At 38.0% G+C, this 15757-nt stretch overlaps 2 protein-coding genes across 2 annotated transcripts; both read right to left on the reverse strand.

The window, feature by feature from the left end:
- Positions 1-2537: 2537 nt before the first annotated feature.
- Positions 2538-4182, reverse strand: LOC114711370 (60S ribosomal protein L15-1). Its single transcript, XM_028895764.1, has 4 exons — positions 4117-4182; positions 3841-4007; positions 2894-3091; positions 2538-2812 (listed from the first exon to the last, which is right to left on the reverse strand). The coding sequence occupies exons 1-4, from the start codon at positions 4118-4120 to the stop codon at positions 2567-2569; spliced, it is 615 nt and encodes a 204-aa protein (XP_028751597.1). The 5' UTR covers positions 4121-4182; the 3' UTR covers positions 2538-2566.
- Positions 4183-4904: 722 nt separating this feature from the next.
- Positions 4905-12254, reverse strand: LOC114711361 (E3 ubiquitin ligase PQT3-like). Its single transcript, XM_028895755.1, has 15 exons — positions 11324-12254; positions 10815-10911; positions 10527-10608; positions 10276-10445; positions 10114-10187; positions 9964-10020; positions 9715-9871; positions 9485-9633; positions 9228-9392; positions 8834-9136; positions 8597-8638; positions 8178-8427; positions 7323-7451; positions 6984-7059; positions 4905-5843 (listed from the first exon to the last, which is right to left on the reverse strand). Exons 1-15 carry the CDS (start codon positions 11487-11489, stop codon positions 5181-5183), a joined length of 2580 nt encoding a protein of 859 aa, XP_028751588.1. The 5' UTR covers positions 11490-12254; the 3' UTR covers positions 4905-5180.
- Between the last annotated feature and the right edge of the window lie 3503 nt (positions 12255-15757).

A 15757-nucleotide genomic window follows, 5' to 3' on the forward strand; every position in this document is an offset into this window, starting at 1 on the left:
TATTTAAGACTAAAACCAACTCAATAATTAAGGACCGGAAGAATATATGGTTTTCATATCAACGGGCTAAAACTAGCGTTTTACAATTGCTGCAAATCGCAGGTTCATTAGTGACCGGCATGGCACGGTTTATTTCTCATGAGGAGGGAAAAAAAAATCATTTACATGAATTGCGCATTAGGAGAATTGTTTTTCATTTAATTTACGCTATTAATTTTTTTTAATTACCGTTTTCTCTGCATTGGACGTTGGCATTTCAAATTTCATGAAATTTTTAATATAACGGATTTTATGTGAACAACCTCAATTTCAATTTATATGAAATATAACATTTTGAACTAGGTGTCCAGTAACTGAATCCAAACACAGACACACATAAACATATTGTTTCGGCAGCATAATAAAAGTGAACTCGACCGTTTTTGGAAAGCACCTGAAGTATTTTTCTATATACGTCTCCTAAAGTTACTTCTAGTATAATTTTATCCCTAAAATAATTTGAATGGGGCAATTTCATCCAAATATAATCGAAGGTTATCTTTGACCGTTAAAGTGCTAAGTAAGCAAGAGTTTGACCAAAAAAATCTGATGTGGCATGTTACTAGATAGATGAGGTGGCATTTTTAATTTAATTTTGTTTATTTTGTGGAAGATAAGCCCTCTCTTTCACCTTCACCGTCTCCTTACCCTCTCCCTGTGTGTTTTCTATCTCGATGAAGATGACCCCTTTTGTGACAGCAAAACGAATGACGACGACCTCCATAATCTTCCTCATCTTCGATCACCTTCTTCCCTTCCTTCTTTTCTTGGGTCGCCTTCTTCTCTTTATTCTCTATCCTTCTCCACTTCCTTGTCTTCTCCGTTTTGCCTCGATCTCTATTTTCGATGGTGGTAGTTCTGGCTTTCAATTTCTTGTTTATACTTTGTGCGATTTTTTAACATTGGTTTGCCTTTTGATTTTTGGAATGGGATTGTTGCTTCTCATCTTTGATCTTCATCGTCCAGTACTACCCTTGCCAAAACCCTATACCCAGAATATGAAAATTCATCTTGATCTTTGGGTGAGTCGTCTCACAGTCTGACCATTATCCATGATGAAATTACTAGGAAGAAGGAAGAGTTCTATCGCATTTACAAATGCAAATGATGATATCATTTGAAGATAGTGGCAGTGACATTTATGGAGAATTTTTTCACTAAAAGAGAACTGCTAGCATAATCAGCAGTCAAAGGCTTGCTTATTCAACGGCTTAACAGTCAAAGATAACTTTCTGTTATACTTGGATGAAATTGCACCATTTAAATTATTTTAGGATTAAAATTGTATTACAAATAATTTTAGGACATTGGGTGGAAAAATTTTAAATGCAGAGCGCGTCTTAACCTGATTTTTAAGAAAGCATCACTAGTTTACGCTCTGACTCGAGTAGCACGGGGCACGTGGAGTTCCATGTGAATCAGCAAGGACCACCTTACAAGGCTAAATACTCCTGGGTGACTGATAGTGAATAGTATTATGAGAGAAGAGTGAAAAAAACCCTTATAGGAGAGTGAAATAGAACATGAAATTGTAAGCTCCCAAGCAATGAGAGGACTGCTGATTGGTATAAAAATCGGGGAAAGGTATTGCTTACTGATTTGCATAGGAAAATTTGCTGAGACCTTTAACTATAGTACAAGATTATCTTGAAGACGAGAACGAGTTCTCGATTGTTTCATATTACCACAGAATGAGCTCTCGATTTACAATAATTGTATATAAATTATATACAGATGCATTTTGCAGTTTTTTCATCACACCAACCACACTAGTTGATACGAGCTTCAGTTTCGAACAAAGTTCAGTTCGTGTTTATCAAGTGGTAAACCATCGGGCTATTACAATGCCATTTTGAGAATTCTCTTCGTCCTTTGTTACTAAGTTCAAAATGTTATTTAAATTTTGTTAAAAGCAATGAATGCATAAAATATATACATATTTTTTCAATTATACTCGTGTGTAAAGAAAATACATGAAAAATAATAAATAAAAATTCATTGTAAATGGATAATAAATAAAGATTAGTGTTTGAAAACAAAGAAGATTTATTTCTTATATTTAGATACCCCACCATAAGTTGTTTCCAATAAAAAAGGACAGAGTGATCACCGCGCTAAAACTGGAGTTTCATAATTGCTGCTAATAGCAAGCTCATTTTGCAATTTAAGATTTCAACCACTAATGGCATGGCAAGGTCTACTTCTCGTGAGAAAACAGAGCACGTGCCAATGCATAAGAAAATAAACAAGACTTCAGCATCCAACTTTCCTCACAACGACTCCAACTAAGGAGGAAATTCGTTTTCTATAACAAACCCAACAGGAAACTCCAAAAGGGAAGAGGTAAAAAGTTCATCCAGCACGAGATATCCCAATATATATTGCTGCAAAAATTGATGGAATTAATCCGAATGAAACTTTGATCGTATACCGAACGATTCATGCAACAAAATTTCAATTCATAGATAATTATCATATCCTCAACAGTACATTCATAAAAATGAAGCTGCAACTAACTTCAGTAAGATCAGCGGTAGCGACGAAGAGAAAGAGTGTTGTTTCTCTTCCAGGTAGCCCTGCGGGAGGGGCGAGCTTTGTGGTAGAGATGTCCTCTGCCACGGAGGCCTCTGTATTTCTTACCAGCAGAGGTGAGGCCACGCAGCTCCCTGTGTTTGTGGACAGGATTGCAGAGCCAGTTGATCCTTGGGTCATTTCTGATAGCATTGTGAGCCACATCCACCAGGATTATCTCGTAGTATTTATAAGTCGAGTCCTGTATCAGCATTTTACCAATTAGAACTATGGGCAAGTCATTCAGAACCAAGTTTCATTGTCAGAACCAGTATCAACGAACCTCATTCACCCAGTAAGAATTGAGGACCCTAAGTCCACCCAGCTTCCGTCCAGCTCGCTCCTCAGCGACTGATCTCTTGCTCCTCTGAAATTTCAGTTGGGTGACACCTTGATTTGTGGGCTTACCATATACAATACCTTTGGGAACTGGTCTCTTCCGGCCACCCCTCCGAACACGAACACGGTAAACCACATAACCCTGCAAATATTGCAATCTTAAGCATTGCTAGACCATACAATTGAAGCAAAAAGTAGAGAAGCAAATGATTTCCTTTTTCTCAAATAAAAAAGCAAATAAAACAAACAGAATTGAATAATACAAGGAACATTTAATTAAAATGAGAGAATAAGATGTGTCAGATCGAGACAAAAGCAAAATTGATAAGAGGACAATTCACTCGGTCAGATGATCTGACTGTTAACTTTAATATAGCTGGTCTAAGGAAGCACCCAATCATCATACATATGCAATGACGCATATGCATCAAGGCGCCGCTTAACCAGCAACTTATCAAGATATATACCCCACAAATTCAAAAATAGCTCAGTCAACTGAGCAACATTCATATGGTTTCATGAGAATCCTGAGGGTGCACATCAAAGAGAACACAACATTTTCTCAGAAAACGGACTAGAAACATCTGAATCACTCCAAATAATGGGCAAATCAAAGGGTCGCCACAAGAAAACTAACATGGCGTTCAATTGCAGCACACATTCTAAAAGCCAAATCCACCTAATTGCTTAACACATCCCAGAAGCTGATTTCGACCATTTTGTAATAGAATTGATTTTTCCCTACTAATTTTAGTGTGCCTTGTGTGGTTAAAGGTTCATATTAGTTTTGAACAACCCCAAAATCCAACCCTCCTAGTATAATTTGTGAATCATATGTTCATAATAAGACGGACACTGCAAATGATCTCCGCAAAGTAGACTGTTCAATACCTGCTTAGCTTTGTAGCCCAAGCGACGAGCCTTGTCAGGACGAGTAGGCCTTGTCACACGGACTATGGAAGGTTGCTGCCGATACTCCCAGCACCTCACCCTCTGCAAGAACTTCATTACATCAGACTGTTTCTTGCGCCACAGCTCTGATACATACTTGTAGGCACCTATATCCAACAACGACAACAAATATCAGCATTTCTTGGCACCCACAGTAAATGCTTTCCGACGAGAAAGTGAAACAAAAAGAACACGAGAGTACAATCTAAGTCATACCCATCGGAGCAAAGGGTAACCACGACGGCGACGCTCACTCTATGAGAGTTAGGGTTTTTGCAGCAAAGGCCCGTTAAATAGATAGGATACATATATTGGGCCGGGCACAGACGCTGCTCGCTGCCTCGACTCCTGAAATGCTCATGTTACCAGTTACTTCGCCTAAAATAAATTTTTTAACAAATTAAAATTAATGAGCATAAAAAAAATTGAAAATATATATTAAAATTATTTTCTTAGGCAAATATAAGTGTTCAAATTATTGTTACGTGATATTAATATTAAAAAAAAGATATTTGGTCTAAATAATTTAACTAAGAAAAAAACTTGCGTCAAATTCTTTGTGTCAAATTCTATCATATGAATTTATAATTAGATAATATTAAATGTTAATATTTTAAGAATGAGACACATAATTATATCTGATTAGAAAATTTGACATAATAAATATAAGATAGTTGATGTTAAAATTAGAAGGAATGTTTGTGGTAAATGTGTTTTGTTTCCAATGAGGTTTCATAGGTTTTCAAAAATGAAAAGGAATTTTTTAAAACCAAAAGAAAGTCCTTGTCATGTGTTCGATCCTTTTTGCTCTTTGAAGTTTCTTCGCAAAGAGTTTTTTTTCCTTTGTAGAAAATTTATATGTCTTGTGATATAAATATTAATCCGACGAAAATAAAAGTAACATTCTCTTATCGAATCTTGGGAATGAAACAAGCTTATTCTGCGAAGAGGCTGAACGAACTTAAAAAAAATTCCGGATCCAACAAAAAACGGATCAAGAGGGCTGGACTAACAAGAACATGAGCTTCATATATGAAAATTTGAAAAGTTGAAACGGACATTTTTATGGGGTTAAATAGAACGGCCATATTTTACAGTATCCAGATTATTACATGCCCTTCTTCAGCTGCATAGTTTCTGGTTTCTACAGTTCAATCGACATTTCCAAGAGCAATTTTGCTCGCTCTCGCAGCTCGCCCCGCCTTCAGGTTCCAGCAGTAATGGCGAGCGCCCGCTGCTCGCTCCGCCTTCAGGTTCCAGCACTAATGACAAATCTGAATCTACTTGTGCCTGCGCTTGTGCCTGCCTTCCTCCTCCCAATCTGCCTGTGGCGGCGACGGAGACGGCTCGTACCTAGCCGGCCTCCGTTTGAAATGCCGTTCGTCATCGCTAGATTCATAATCCACACTCTTCTTCCTCCCGCCACCCGTCGAAACGACCTTCCCAAGCCCCGACGATTTGTAATCGTCATAATACCCATTCGACACTGACTTGTGATGCGCCGTAGTCGTCGATCCACCGGCTGGTTCTGCAGAAGATGACGTAGCGAGCTTTCTCTTCTTGGAGACTTCGCCCTCAGGGTAGCTTATGCGAGAGAAGACGCTGGCCTTGTGCTTGCGATCTGCAGCCGCAGCAGCAGCCGCCGCCGCCGCCGCCGTGGCAGAAGAGCTCTTCGTCACCGGCTCAGAGGAGCGCCTTGATGAGGACTCCGAGTGGTGATGGCGATGGTTATGGCGGTCGTGATCAGGGTAGCCATAGTCTGGAATCAAATCACGGTCACGATCGTTGTCGTGGTCACGATCGCGATCAAGGTGGTGCTCAGATTTCCTCTTGGAAGGGCGTGAAGGTTCAACCTCGCGTGGAGGTCGATCTGGCGATGGCCGCTCCAAACGAGTCCGGGGTTGATGGTTGTACGCGGCGCTCGACGAGGGAGGAATAGGCTTCTGCACCAAAAGACAAAATATCCCAGTATTAGCTGCTTGGAGCAATGTTCTAGAAACTCTTTTCTTTCCCCTTTTTCTTTTGGTGGGTATGTGTGGCTGTGAATTCCCATTAGCCCTTTCAGCTTTTGCCCTCCCAAAACAGCAGCAAACCAATCGTCCGATTAACAAAAGCCTTTTTTTTTTTTTTTCATGTTTTTTAATAACCTTACCGGTACAGAAACAGAAGATAAAGACGCTAGGTTCTCGCTAGCCCTGGCGAAAGCAAATGAACTATTTTCTGTATTTAGACTGTAATGCCAAAGAAAAAAAAAAAAAAAACAAAGAAGGGGATGGTTCGGGGAACGAATGCAATTGACCTTCAAACATTTTAACATGCTTCCAAGTTTCACCTTAAACTTTACTTCCACTAACTGAAAATTAAAACCCGGTTCGATACATAGAATAAAAATGATCAGCATAATTCTAATTTTAGATATACAAAAAGGTTCTTGTAACTTTATTTTTTTAAAAAATAAATAATTAAAAAAGAATAGTAATTACACCAACGCATTAACCATGATTAAAATTAAAAAATAAATAGGGAAACGTTTTTATTACCCCCAAGAAGAAAAATTCCTTTTGGAGATTCCAGGCCTTAGGCCTTGGTGAAATTAATAATAATTAATAATAATACAGCAGAGGCGAATAAGCAGGCTCAAATTAAGGATCAGCATCCCAAATTTGCTGCACTTTGTTCATTGGGTCAGCACAACACCACAAGTAGGGCAATAGAAGCCCAATAATATTTTTAAACGGCTAAAGAGTGCAGAAAGCCCAGCTAACTTCACCGACGCAATTATAATATACTAATTTTAATGACGCCGAGGTTTCATTTCAACGAACTTTTAAACCATTTGTTGGTTGTCGTTGACCTCAGAAATCTGGCAAAACTATATAGGTCGTTGCTCCCTCTCCCTCCACAACACATAACCACAGAGTTATCAATACTGAACGTGACGTGGCATTATCTAGTGCAATTGGGGTTCTTTTTGCGAGGGGTGTGCTTTTTCTTGCGAAGCTTTCAAAAGAACTACTCAAAAAGGCGAATGCCGCATAAGTCCACAAGAAAACAGAGAAATTACAAAAATAAAAAGCACATACAGATTTCGATTTCATCGGAGGAACATCCCCAACACTGTTCACTTCCCTACCAATCTCCCGATCTTTGGCAATGTCCCTGTCTCATGATGAAAGAAAGAAACTTGTAAATGTGGTGAAAATACAGCAACAACTTAACACAAGATGCACAACGGCATGGATCATCAAGCAACAATTATAACAATCATTGTTTGGGGGGGGGGGGGGAAGTGTTTTCTCTGTCCGTGACTGAAACATTTGGCTGAAAAAAAAAATGACGAGACAATATCACAATGAACAAGAAAGAAATATATCCTGCACTGAAATATTTAGGAATGAGTTTACCAAAAATTCGCTTAGTACCTTTCTCCACGTCTCTCAATTTCACGCTTCCTCCTGAGATCAGCTTTCCGAGCTTCAAACTGCTCTCTACTCATAATCGGAGGCGGAGCATTCATGACATTCATACCCATACTTAACTCCGCAAGATCCCTTAAGATATAACAAGACATGTCTCATGAGTTAGAATTGCAAAGAACGCAGTCATCTACACATATATAAAATAGCAGGTGAATTATCTTGAACCACCCCCACTCCCCCCCCCCCAAAAAAAAAAAAACAATTAAAAAAGGGAAAAAAACCCAGTCTGCCCTTAACGGGGTAGGATTAGGAGGAAATAACGCCATTTTCCCACAATCTTACACTACACGTAAGTAGCATTCATAAAATAGTAGGACCATATTAGATGTATATTTGATATGTTACGCATATTGTACTCCTAACATTCATATCGCCATCCCTTCTCTCCTGTATGTTTTGCAACGATTTGAAAACTGAAACACACCTCTATGTTTTGAAACACTCAGGAATAATTCAAGAGATTACTGCAGATAAGTATTGATAATTAATTAGAATTAGAAATTACAGTCTGAATTCGCTTCATGCTTTTTGACACTTTGTTATGAACATCTGTGTATCATATGTGAAATTTTCATTTAAAATTCATTTTCCTCGTATGTTGTTTACTTCTTTCCTTAATTTGTTAATACACCTATCACGTCTTAAAATTTAAAGAATTGGCATATCCCACATTTTATATCATGTCACATATACTGATATCATTGCCTCTCAGACTCCGAAGTGGGAGTCTAAGACGAGCGGGAATGTGCTAACTTTTGATTTTTCAGAACATACTTATACAAGTAGCCTAATAAATACCTTGGAGGTGGAACAACAGGCAGCATGTAGTTCTGCATGCCAAAGGGATCATGAGGCATAACGCCGCCAAAAGGCATATCTAAGGGGCCGAAACCATAATTCATCATTTGCATTGCACCAGCATACGGTGCCACAAATCCTTCCATGCCAGGTTGCATGCCATTCCAGTACGGATTATAGCCTTGAGGCGGGGCCATAGGCATCATATAGTTATCAGCTCCAAAGTCTTGTGGAGCTTTCCACTGAAAATCTGCAATGTGTATGCAAAATTTAATTTAAAATGACTTGCATGATATGAATAAGAGGTAAAAGCGTCCATATTTTCCACGGAAGTTCCAAGATCACAAGCACAAGATCTCAAAAAGAAACATTACAGAAACATGTCAGTACATGAGAAAAGAAAGAGAGCAGCAGATTACCATTTGTGGGTACACGAGCTTTCTTCTTTTTCTTTTTCTTTGCTGCAAAAAATTAGAAGAAAACTAATGACACTTGCCTTCAGAAAAAAGGAAAAAGTAAAAAAGAGAATGGATCTCTCCTTTATCATTGTTCTCGCATTGTCATCATTATTTACACGAGTTCCCCCATAACCACCCATTCTCTCTTCCTCATTCTAACAGAAGGTATAAAAACAACCTGGCACCAAATTACATTACCTGCCTCAGTAGGAGCCAACTTTTGTTGCACTTCTTCCTCAACCAGCTGAGCACTACCTTGTGAAGCCGGTTCCTTTACAGTCACTGACTCATGAGTAGCTTCGGAAACATCAGCGGCTCTTGTGGCCTTTACTTCTTCAGACATCTTCTGAGGCACAGATGGAGCCTTTCTATTATCATCAGCTGCCTCTTGTACTTTTGTTTTTCCTTCATCAGAACGGGACACCTTTTGTTCTCCTTTAGACACAGCAGATGAGGTTGGAGAAGGAATCTTGGGCTGTGGACAACGAGCAGACTCCATATCTAAAGGATCCAACCCATGGAAACAATGTAAATAATGAAAAGTTAATAACCAGTAATAGTTAGAGAGTCGCATCATAAAAGTTTCAATAACCTTGAACTTGAAATGCGCTTCCAGCATTTTCAGCACTGGTAGTGCCTGTCTCCATTATACGACTAATTAGGTCTCTTGTTGTCTGATTTGGTAAAAGATCATCTGCAAGTATATTAGCTGCACCACAAACGCAAACGGATTTGGAGATAATGTAGTCCCGGATACCTGGGGAAAATTTTAAAATGACAATTAGCATCAGCTGATCATTAAGATGCTCAACTTGAAAAATCAGATAATATAAGTACATCAAAACTTACATTTGTCACAAAAACTTTTAAAACAACACTTGCTTGTCAATACAGCATCTTTCATCACATCCTTGCACAAGGGGCACCGGAGCTCAGGTGGTATGTCACTAACAGAGCGAGTTGTTGGCAAGCCTTCTATTTCTTTTTCAAAAGCAGCCCTTTTATGAAGAAAGATGCAGATTAGTTCCATTCCTACCAATGAATGAAATAATAGATCAAACAAGGGTCAGGGTACTCACTCGTTCGGCTTCAAGACAGCAACATCACCAGTTGGTAGAGCATAAGAACCATCAGAAGCTGCCATAAGCATTGATCTCGGAATGCCAGTGGGTGGCTTCACCCTCTTAAGGTCATAATTTGGATCACCATTCGTAGGACAATGCTGAATAAAATGCCCTGAACAAGAGAAAGGAAGTACATTCTAAGCACATTAGTATCGCTACCCACCATTTAGCACAAGAAAATAGAAGCATTTGTTTAATACATACCAGGCACCTTGCATCTATGACACACGTAGCCTGGTGGAGGTGTTTTCTGTTGCAACCCTGCCCGAACCAGCAGAACAAGTGAGCATTACAGAATTCACAGCAGTAGGCCACCAAAAGGTGGGGAAATCAAACATAAGCTAAGAGTATTACCATAACCACGTCCACCCGCCATTCGTCCACCCATCCCCCTCCCAAAACCTCTACCATAGCCATCAGAACCTTGTCTACACAACCCAAAAAAAAAAAATCAACAATATTGTAAACGCAAAAGTAGAGGCATTGTTTGAGAGCCAAAGAAAGATGGAAACTCACCGCTGCCAATCCAAGGCTGGAGTGTCAATCAAGGCCTTAATTTTACTGTCCTCATCAGCTTTATTTGCAGTTGGAGGAGCCTCTGGTATTGAGTTGCTCGATTGAACAGGCAATACATCAGGAATAGCGTACAACTCATTGCCAAATTCATCCCATTCAGAGTCTTCAGGCTGTTATTAAGCATTCAATTTCTTAAGGAATGCAGAAGAAATGCTTGAGAAGATAAGAAAGTCATACAAGAAGACACTTACATATTTCATGGAAGAGGAATCAACAGTTGGTATGCCACTCTTTTCAGGCTCAGTTTCCACCACCTTATTTTCCACCTTTTTCCTGCAAAATGCAAAACAGATAGCAATTCAAGAAAAGATAAAAAATATCAGTAGACATTGCAAAGGAAAAAGGCAGTATTTTATGCAGATTGTGCCAAATATAATAAATTGCAATAAAGGGAGAGTTTTGGGAATTTATACTGAATAATAAAATGATCTATCATGAAAATTCTAACAGGTATTGAGATTTTAGGTTTGAGATAGTACTCTTGTTCAGTAACTATTGGTAAACGGGGCCGTCCAGGAACTCGACGAATTAACACTGAGGTATTTTTAGGAATCAACATTGCTTGATCAAGATATTCTGAAATTCCAAAGAGACAGAGACACTATAAAACACTGCAAAAGTAATACACAAAACCATACTAAAATCCCGCAAAGTTGGACGCATGAAATTTCTATCAGTAGCTTGCAGCCTAATTATATCCAAACATCCAGACCAACAACCCATGCCACTTATCTCAGTCATTTCCCTTTTCTCTTTGTTTTATGCATGGATTTTGAGTATGGTAGTTTCAAAATACATAGAATTTCCATGCGTTTTTCTTCAAGGGTTAAAAAAAGAAACATAGCAAATACTGTAACTTTAACCAAGAAACATCCTCCTGAAAACCAAATTACAGAAACTGCAAGGTAAAAACCAGATTGTTTAAATTTAAAATTAATCATTAACACCATAGCCCCAAGACAATAGTTTAATTGAAATCAGAACCAACCTTCATTGGTCTGGGCGTTGGTGACCACAAGGTCGAAATCAGTACCCTTGCCTAAATGCTTTGATTCAAAAATTTTTTCTTTCAATGTAGCAACAGAGATGAAAGGACCGTCCATAGGAATTGAATCATAATCTCTTGCACTCTTAAATTTATAATACACCGCCATGGTATATTTCTCTTTCAATCTAAAAAAAAGGGGATAACAGCAACACAATAGCCAAAAAACAAATAAACTATAATCAAAGGCCTCGATTTAATGAGCGCCTTATATCAAACTCCTAAACAATCAGTACAATATTGAAGCTCTTTTTTTTTTCTATTATTTTTCCTTCCGCTGTCAATTACTCAGATATGATCGGACAAATCGAACGGCCAAAACGGTGAGCTCTCCTTGATTCTTTTCTTGCAACCAGATGCCGAGTCTTCGTCTTCGTAAAATACTGTAACTCTCAGATTGTAGAAAATTTTTAACTCCGTCAAGCGTCAAAACTTAGAAGCCTCAAAAAGCACAAATCAGAGTGCTAAGATCGTCAGCGCCCATGGATCGGACGAGAATTAGAGGGATCCAGAACAGAAGCAGCCCTCTCGAATTAGCAGCCGCAACAATTCGAACGGGAAGGAATAATCAAAGAGAACTTGGATCTGTTTCAGTAGAAATCGACCGAACGAGCCAGGAGCATCGAACCACGGAGCGAATCTGTATCTGATCGGCGATGTATCGGACCACGGAAATAATCTGTATCTGAGAGGTGAAGATCGAACCTTCCGATGGGAATTCGCAAAACTCCTCTGCAGCGCCGAGGAAAATCTGAAGTGATGCAGGAAACGCGCAATCAATCGAAAAGTATCATGGCGAGGATTGGCGAGCTCCCGATGATGAAGTCTAGGGTTAGGAAAGTTGATGGAAACGAATGGGGTCAGGCGCGCGTACGCCTATAAATTTATTTCATTATTATTATTATTAAAATAAAATAAAAAGCCTCCGCCATGCTTCCTTTTCGCGATTACCCCAAGTTAACGTCACTGCGACTTCGCGCCGTTTTATCTTTTTTTTTTTTTGGGTGTAATCCTCGCTTATAAGCTGCGTTTCGGATTTGGACCCATAACAGTAGTCAGTAGGTGTTAGCGGGCCGGGCATCCCAGCCTGATGGATAAACATAATTATTTTCCTATTTTTTCTGCTTCCTCAGCAAGTTTTTTGGGATTAAATTTTCAAATACTTAAGATTTAATATTTAAAAAATTATTATAATATTAATAATAAGTATATACTTAAAATTTTAAAATTTAATTCCTATAAAATTTGAATTTAGCAAGGATAAAAAAATACTGTTTTGTGGGGAAAACAATCTCTAGATGAAGCGAAGTAAAATAAAAAATGAGATCAAATTTTCTGAATTAAAAATTATATTAATTCCAAATGATTTATAATTTTCATAAAAAATAAACATAATGTGATGATATTGTAGGTATCTAAATTTATTTATTTTTTATATAATGTTATGATAATTAGAGGAGGGAAAGTAGAGCTCAAAAATTCTATTCTCCCTAGTTTAGCCATGATTTTTGTCGATAGGTAATTTAGAGTTAGGGCAAAAACTCATTTTTCGCCTTGTTGGAAAAACAAATGTTTCATATTATTAAATTACATATCCACACTCTAAATGACAAAATAAAATGTTCTAAAGTTCAAAATAAGTAATATAAATTCAAGCTTTAAATGACAAACAGATACAAAGTCTATATTTAAATCTGAAAATAATACTCCTCCGGTTCTTAATATAAGAGATATTTAACTAATTTGATTGGAATTTAGGTAAATTAGTTAATTATAAGAAATATGATATGGTTTTTCTAAAACACTATAATTATCTTCCTTAATATCCTCCCTCTTTTTTCTACTTGATTATGGTTGAGGGAGCATCCATAGAGATAATTTAGAAAAAAATTGATAAATATGAGAAATAGGTCTTATATTTAGGACCAAAATTAACTTAACAATTAAATCCTGTATTAAGGATCGGAGGAGTAATTCATCATCTTTACGATACAAAAATAAAATTTTACTTTGTAGGGCCAAGAACTTAAAGGGCACAAGCGAAGCAATCAATGTTCCTTCCTAATTTCTCTCTTTCCTGCTTCTTTGTTTTTTCTTTTGATAAGAGGAGAAAACAAAGAAACTAAGCTAAATGATGAGAAATAACATAAGAGGAGTCCTCAAGATGAGTAAGATGCAGTCCTGGTGGCAAAGATAGAGCTCGCTTAGCTAGAGCGTCTGGTTCAAGATTTTCTTCTCCTCCTATATGGCAGAGTTCCACAAGCCATTCCCTTTGGAGCATGCTGCTGCATTCTTTAATCAAAGCCCAGTTCTCATGGACTTCATTATCTCCCTCCTGTAGCAGATGTATTTTCTCCAATAAATCACTAAAAAGACAAACGCTTCTGTGTCCCCCTTCCCAAGCTCGCTTGAGCCCGATCAAATATGCCCATAATTCTGCAAATAAGGGATCTCCTTCATTGAGAGACAGCATAAACGCTTCAAGAACAGGGTTAAGTTTTTAAGGGAGAAATATAAAGCTAGGGATGATTTAATTCCCAAAGTGGATAAACGCAAGTGAGAATCACGTACGTGGAAAGGCATTCGGTCTTGTTGGAAGGAAGTCACCAGTAGGCTAGCTTGGAGGCTGATGAATGGAAACGCTATTCTCTTTTGGAAAGATGCTTGGCTACCCCATTTTGATGCCCTTAAAGGATACATTGTTGGTACTCTTCCACAAACGGCTTTAAGCTGGAAGGTGGGAGATTATGTTACGGCATCAAGGGCTTGGGACTAGCCGAAGTTTGCTCACTATCTTCCGCAAAATATATTTTAGGCTATAGACCGTGTGCATATAAATGCTTCTGGTCGCGATGACTTTCTAGTATGACGATGGTCTCCTATTGGAACTTTTACTCTGAAATCAGCTTATAATCAAATTGCTGGTGCAAATATTACCATTGATAGAACGCTGTATAGAAATATCTGGAAGTTACATATCCCACAAAGGTGTCGAGTCTTCCTTTGGCTGTGTGCATAGGGTAGGCTACTTATGAATCTATCCAGGTCAAAACGAGGCTTGCACCTGACTGGGGAGTGTGACTCCTGTGAGGGAATGCAGGAAACCATCTTACATGTTCTCCGAGATTGCCGATACAATATGCAAGTCTAGTATGCTCTCTTATCACATGAACGACAAAGTCAATACTTTGCCTTCTCTTATGCTTCTGCTTGGCTGTCTTTGGGTATTCTGAAAAGACCTCTTCTTAATACATAATCATAAAACCACTTTTTAAGATATTAACCATGGTAGAAAAAGAATTGAGTTATAGTATTTATATACTATCATGGTTATAAAGAGTTTGTCTTATTTTGAAAACCTCCCAAAATACTCAAGATACATAGAACACCTATGAGTTTAACAACACATACAACAAGGACTCAAGGCACAATAACTGCTCATAAGCCCAATATAAACATTCATCTCGCAGAGACTTACGGCATAAGAAACACAGGATGCTCAGCCCAACTCACAAGTCATATACATAAAAGTAACATATACAGCAGAGTCTTATGGCCTTCAGCCATTCTAACAGCACTCTATCAAATAAAGTCATCTAACAACCAAATAAAAGAAAGTATATGTCAACAAAACCATGAGCCCTAAGATGACAATATACATAACATTAAATACCTAAACCAAAAGAGGACTATTAGGCTGTACTCGCCTATACCTCTAGTTGCTTCCCTTCATGCTGAGCTAAACTAGATGGCTCTCCTGAAAAGCATTAATGAATAATGGGGTGAGACATAAAGTCTCAGCAACCAAGTATTAATTTATGATATATACAAGTAGGATGGTAAGTTGGTAAAGTAGTGCTTAAGTATAATTTAAGTAATAAATGATGCTTTAATAGATACACCACATGAAAGGAGTATGTCTCACCATCACTACTACAATGAAGACTTTTTACTTCTGTTTTGGATGACTTTTTACGTCTGTTTTGCAGGGGACATGAAAAGAAGGGACATAAAAAGTACCCCCTTTTTACTTCTGTTTGGAACGGACGAGAATTAACGTCTGTTTGCCAAAACAGACGTGAATTCACGTCTGTTTCTTTTAAAAACAGACGTTAATTCACGTCTGTTTTTCTCTAAACAGACGTGAATTTACTCTGTTTTTTTTAAAAAAAGATTCAGTTCGTATATACTGCTTCTCCTACAGCCACAATAGCCATAATAGCCACTTTCCAGCAAGTTGAAATAGTATGAACCAGTCAATATTTTCAGCCAAGACATATCAACATCATAACTTCATCTATATAGACACATTAATTAACTAACTAGTCAAAAAAGAAGAACAAATTACAAAAGTCAATATTGATCCTATTGTCTCTA

Source organism: Neltuma alba, unplaced genomic scaffold (genome assembly GCF_004799145.2).
Source record: "Neltuma alba isolate B1F8T4 unplaced genomic scaffold, ASM479914v2 tig00001776_pilon, whole genome shotgun sequence".
Lineage (NCBI taxonomy): Eukaryota > Viridiplantae > Streptophyta > Magnoliopsida > Fabales > Fabaceae > Neltuma > Neltuma alba.

Bases quoted from the DNA above. Each gene is read 5' to 3' on its own strand.
- LOC114711370 (XM_028895764.1), bottom strand. The intron at 3,092-3,840 runs GTATTGAACAGT...CAATATTTGCAG, and splicing joins TGGGCTACAAAGCTAAGCAG to GGTTATGTGGTTTACCGTGT. The intron at 2,813-2,893 runs GTTCGTTGATAC...ATGCTGATACAG, and splicing joins ATTCTTACTGGGTGAATGAG to GACTCGACTTATAAATACTA.
- LOC114711361 (XM_028895755.1), bottom strand. From the start codon at position 11,489: ATGGCGGTGTATTATAAATTTAAGAGTGCAAGAGATTATGATTCAATT. The intron at 9,393-9,484 runs GTAAGTTTTGAT...AATTTTCCCCAG, and splicing joins TAAAAGTTTTTGTGACAAAT to GTATCCGGGACTACATTATC. The intron at 8,428-8,596 runs GTAATCTGCTGC...TACACATTGCAG, and splicing joins AGCTCGTGTACCCACAAATG to ATTTTCAGTGGAAAGCTCCA.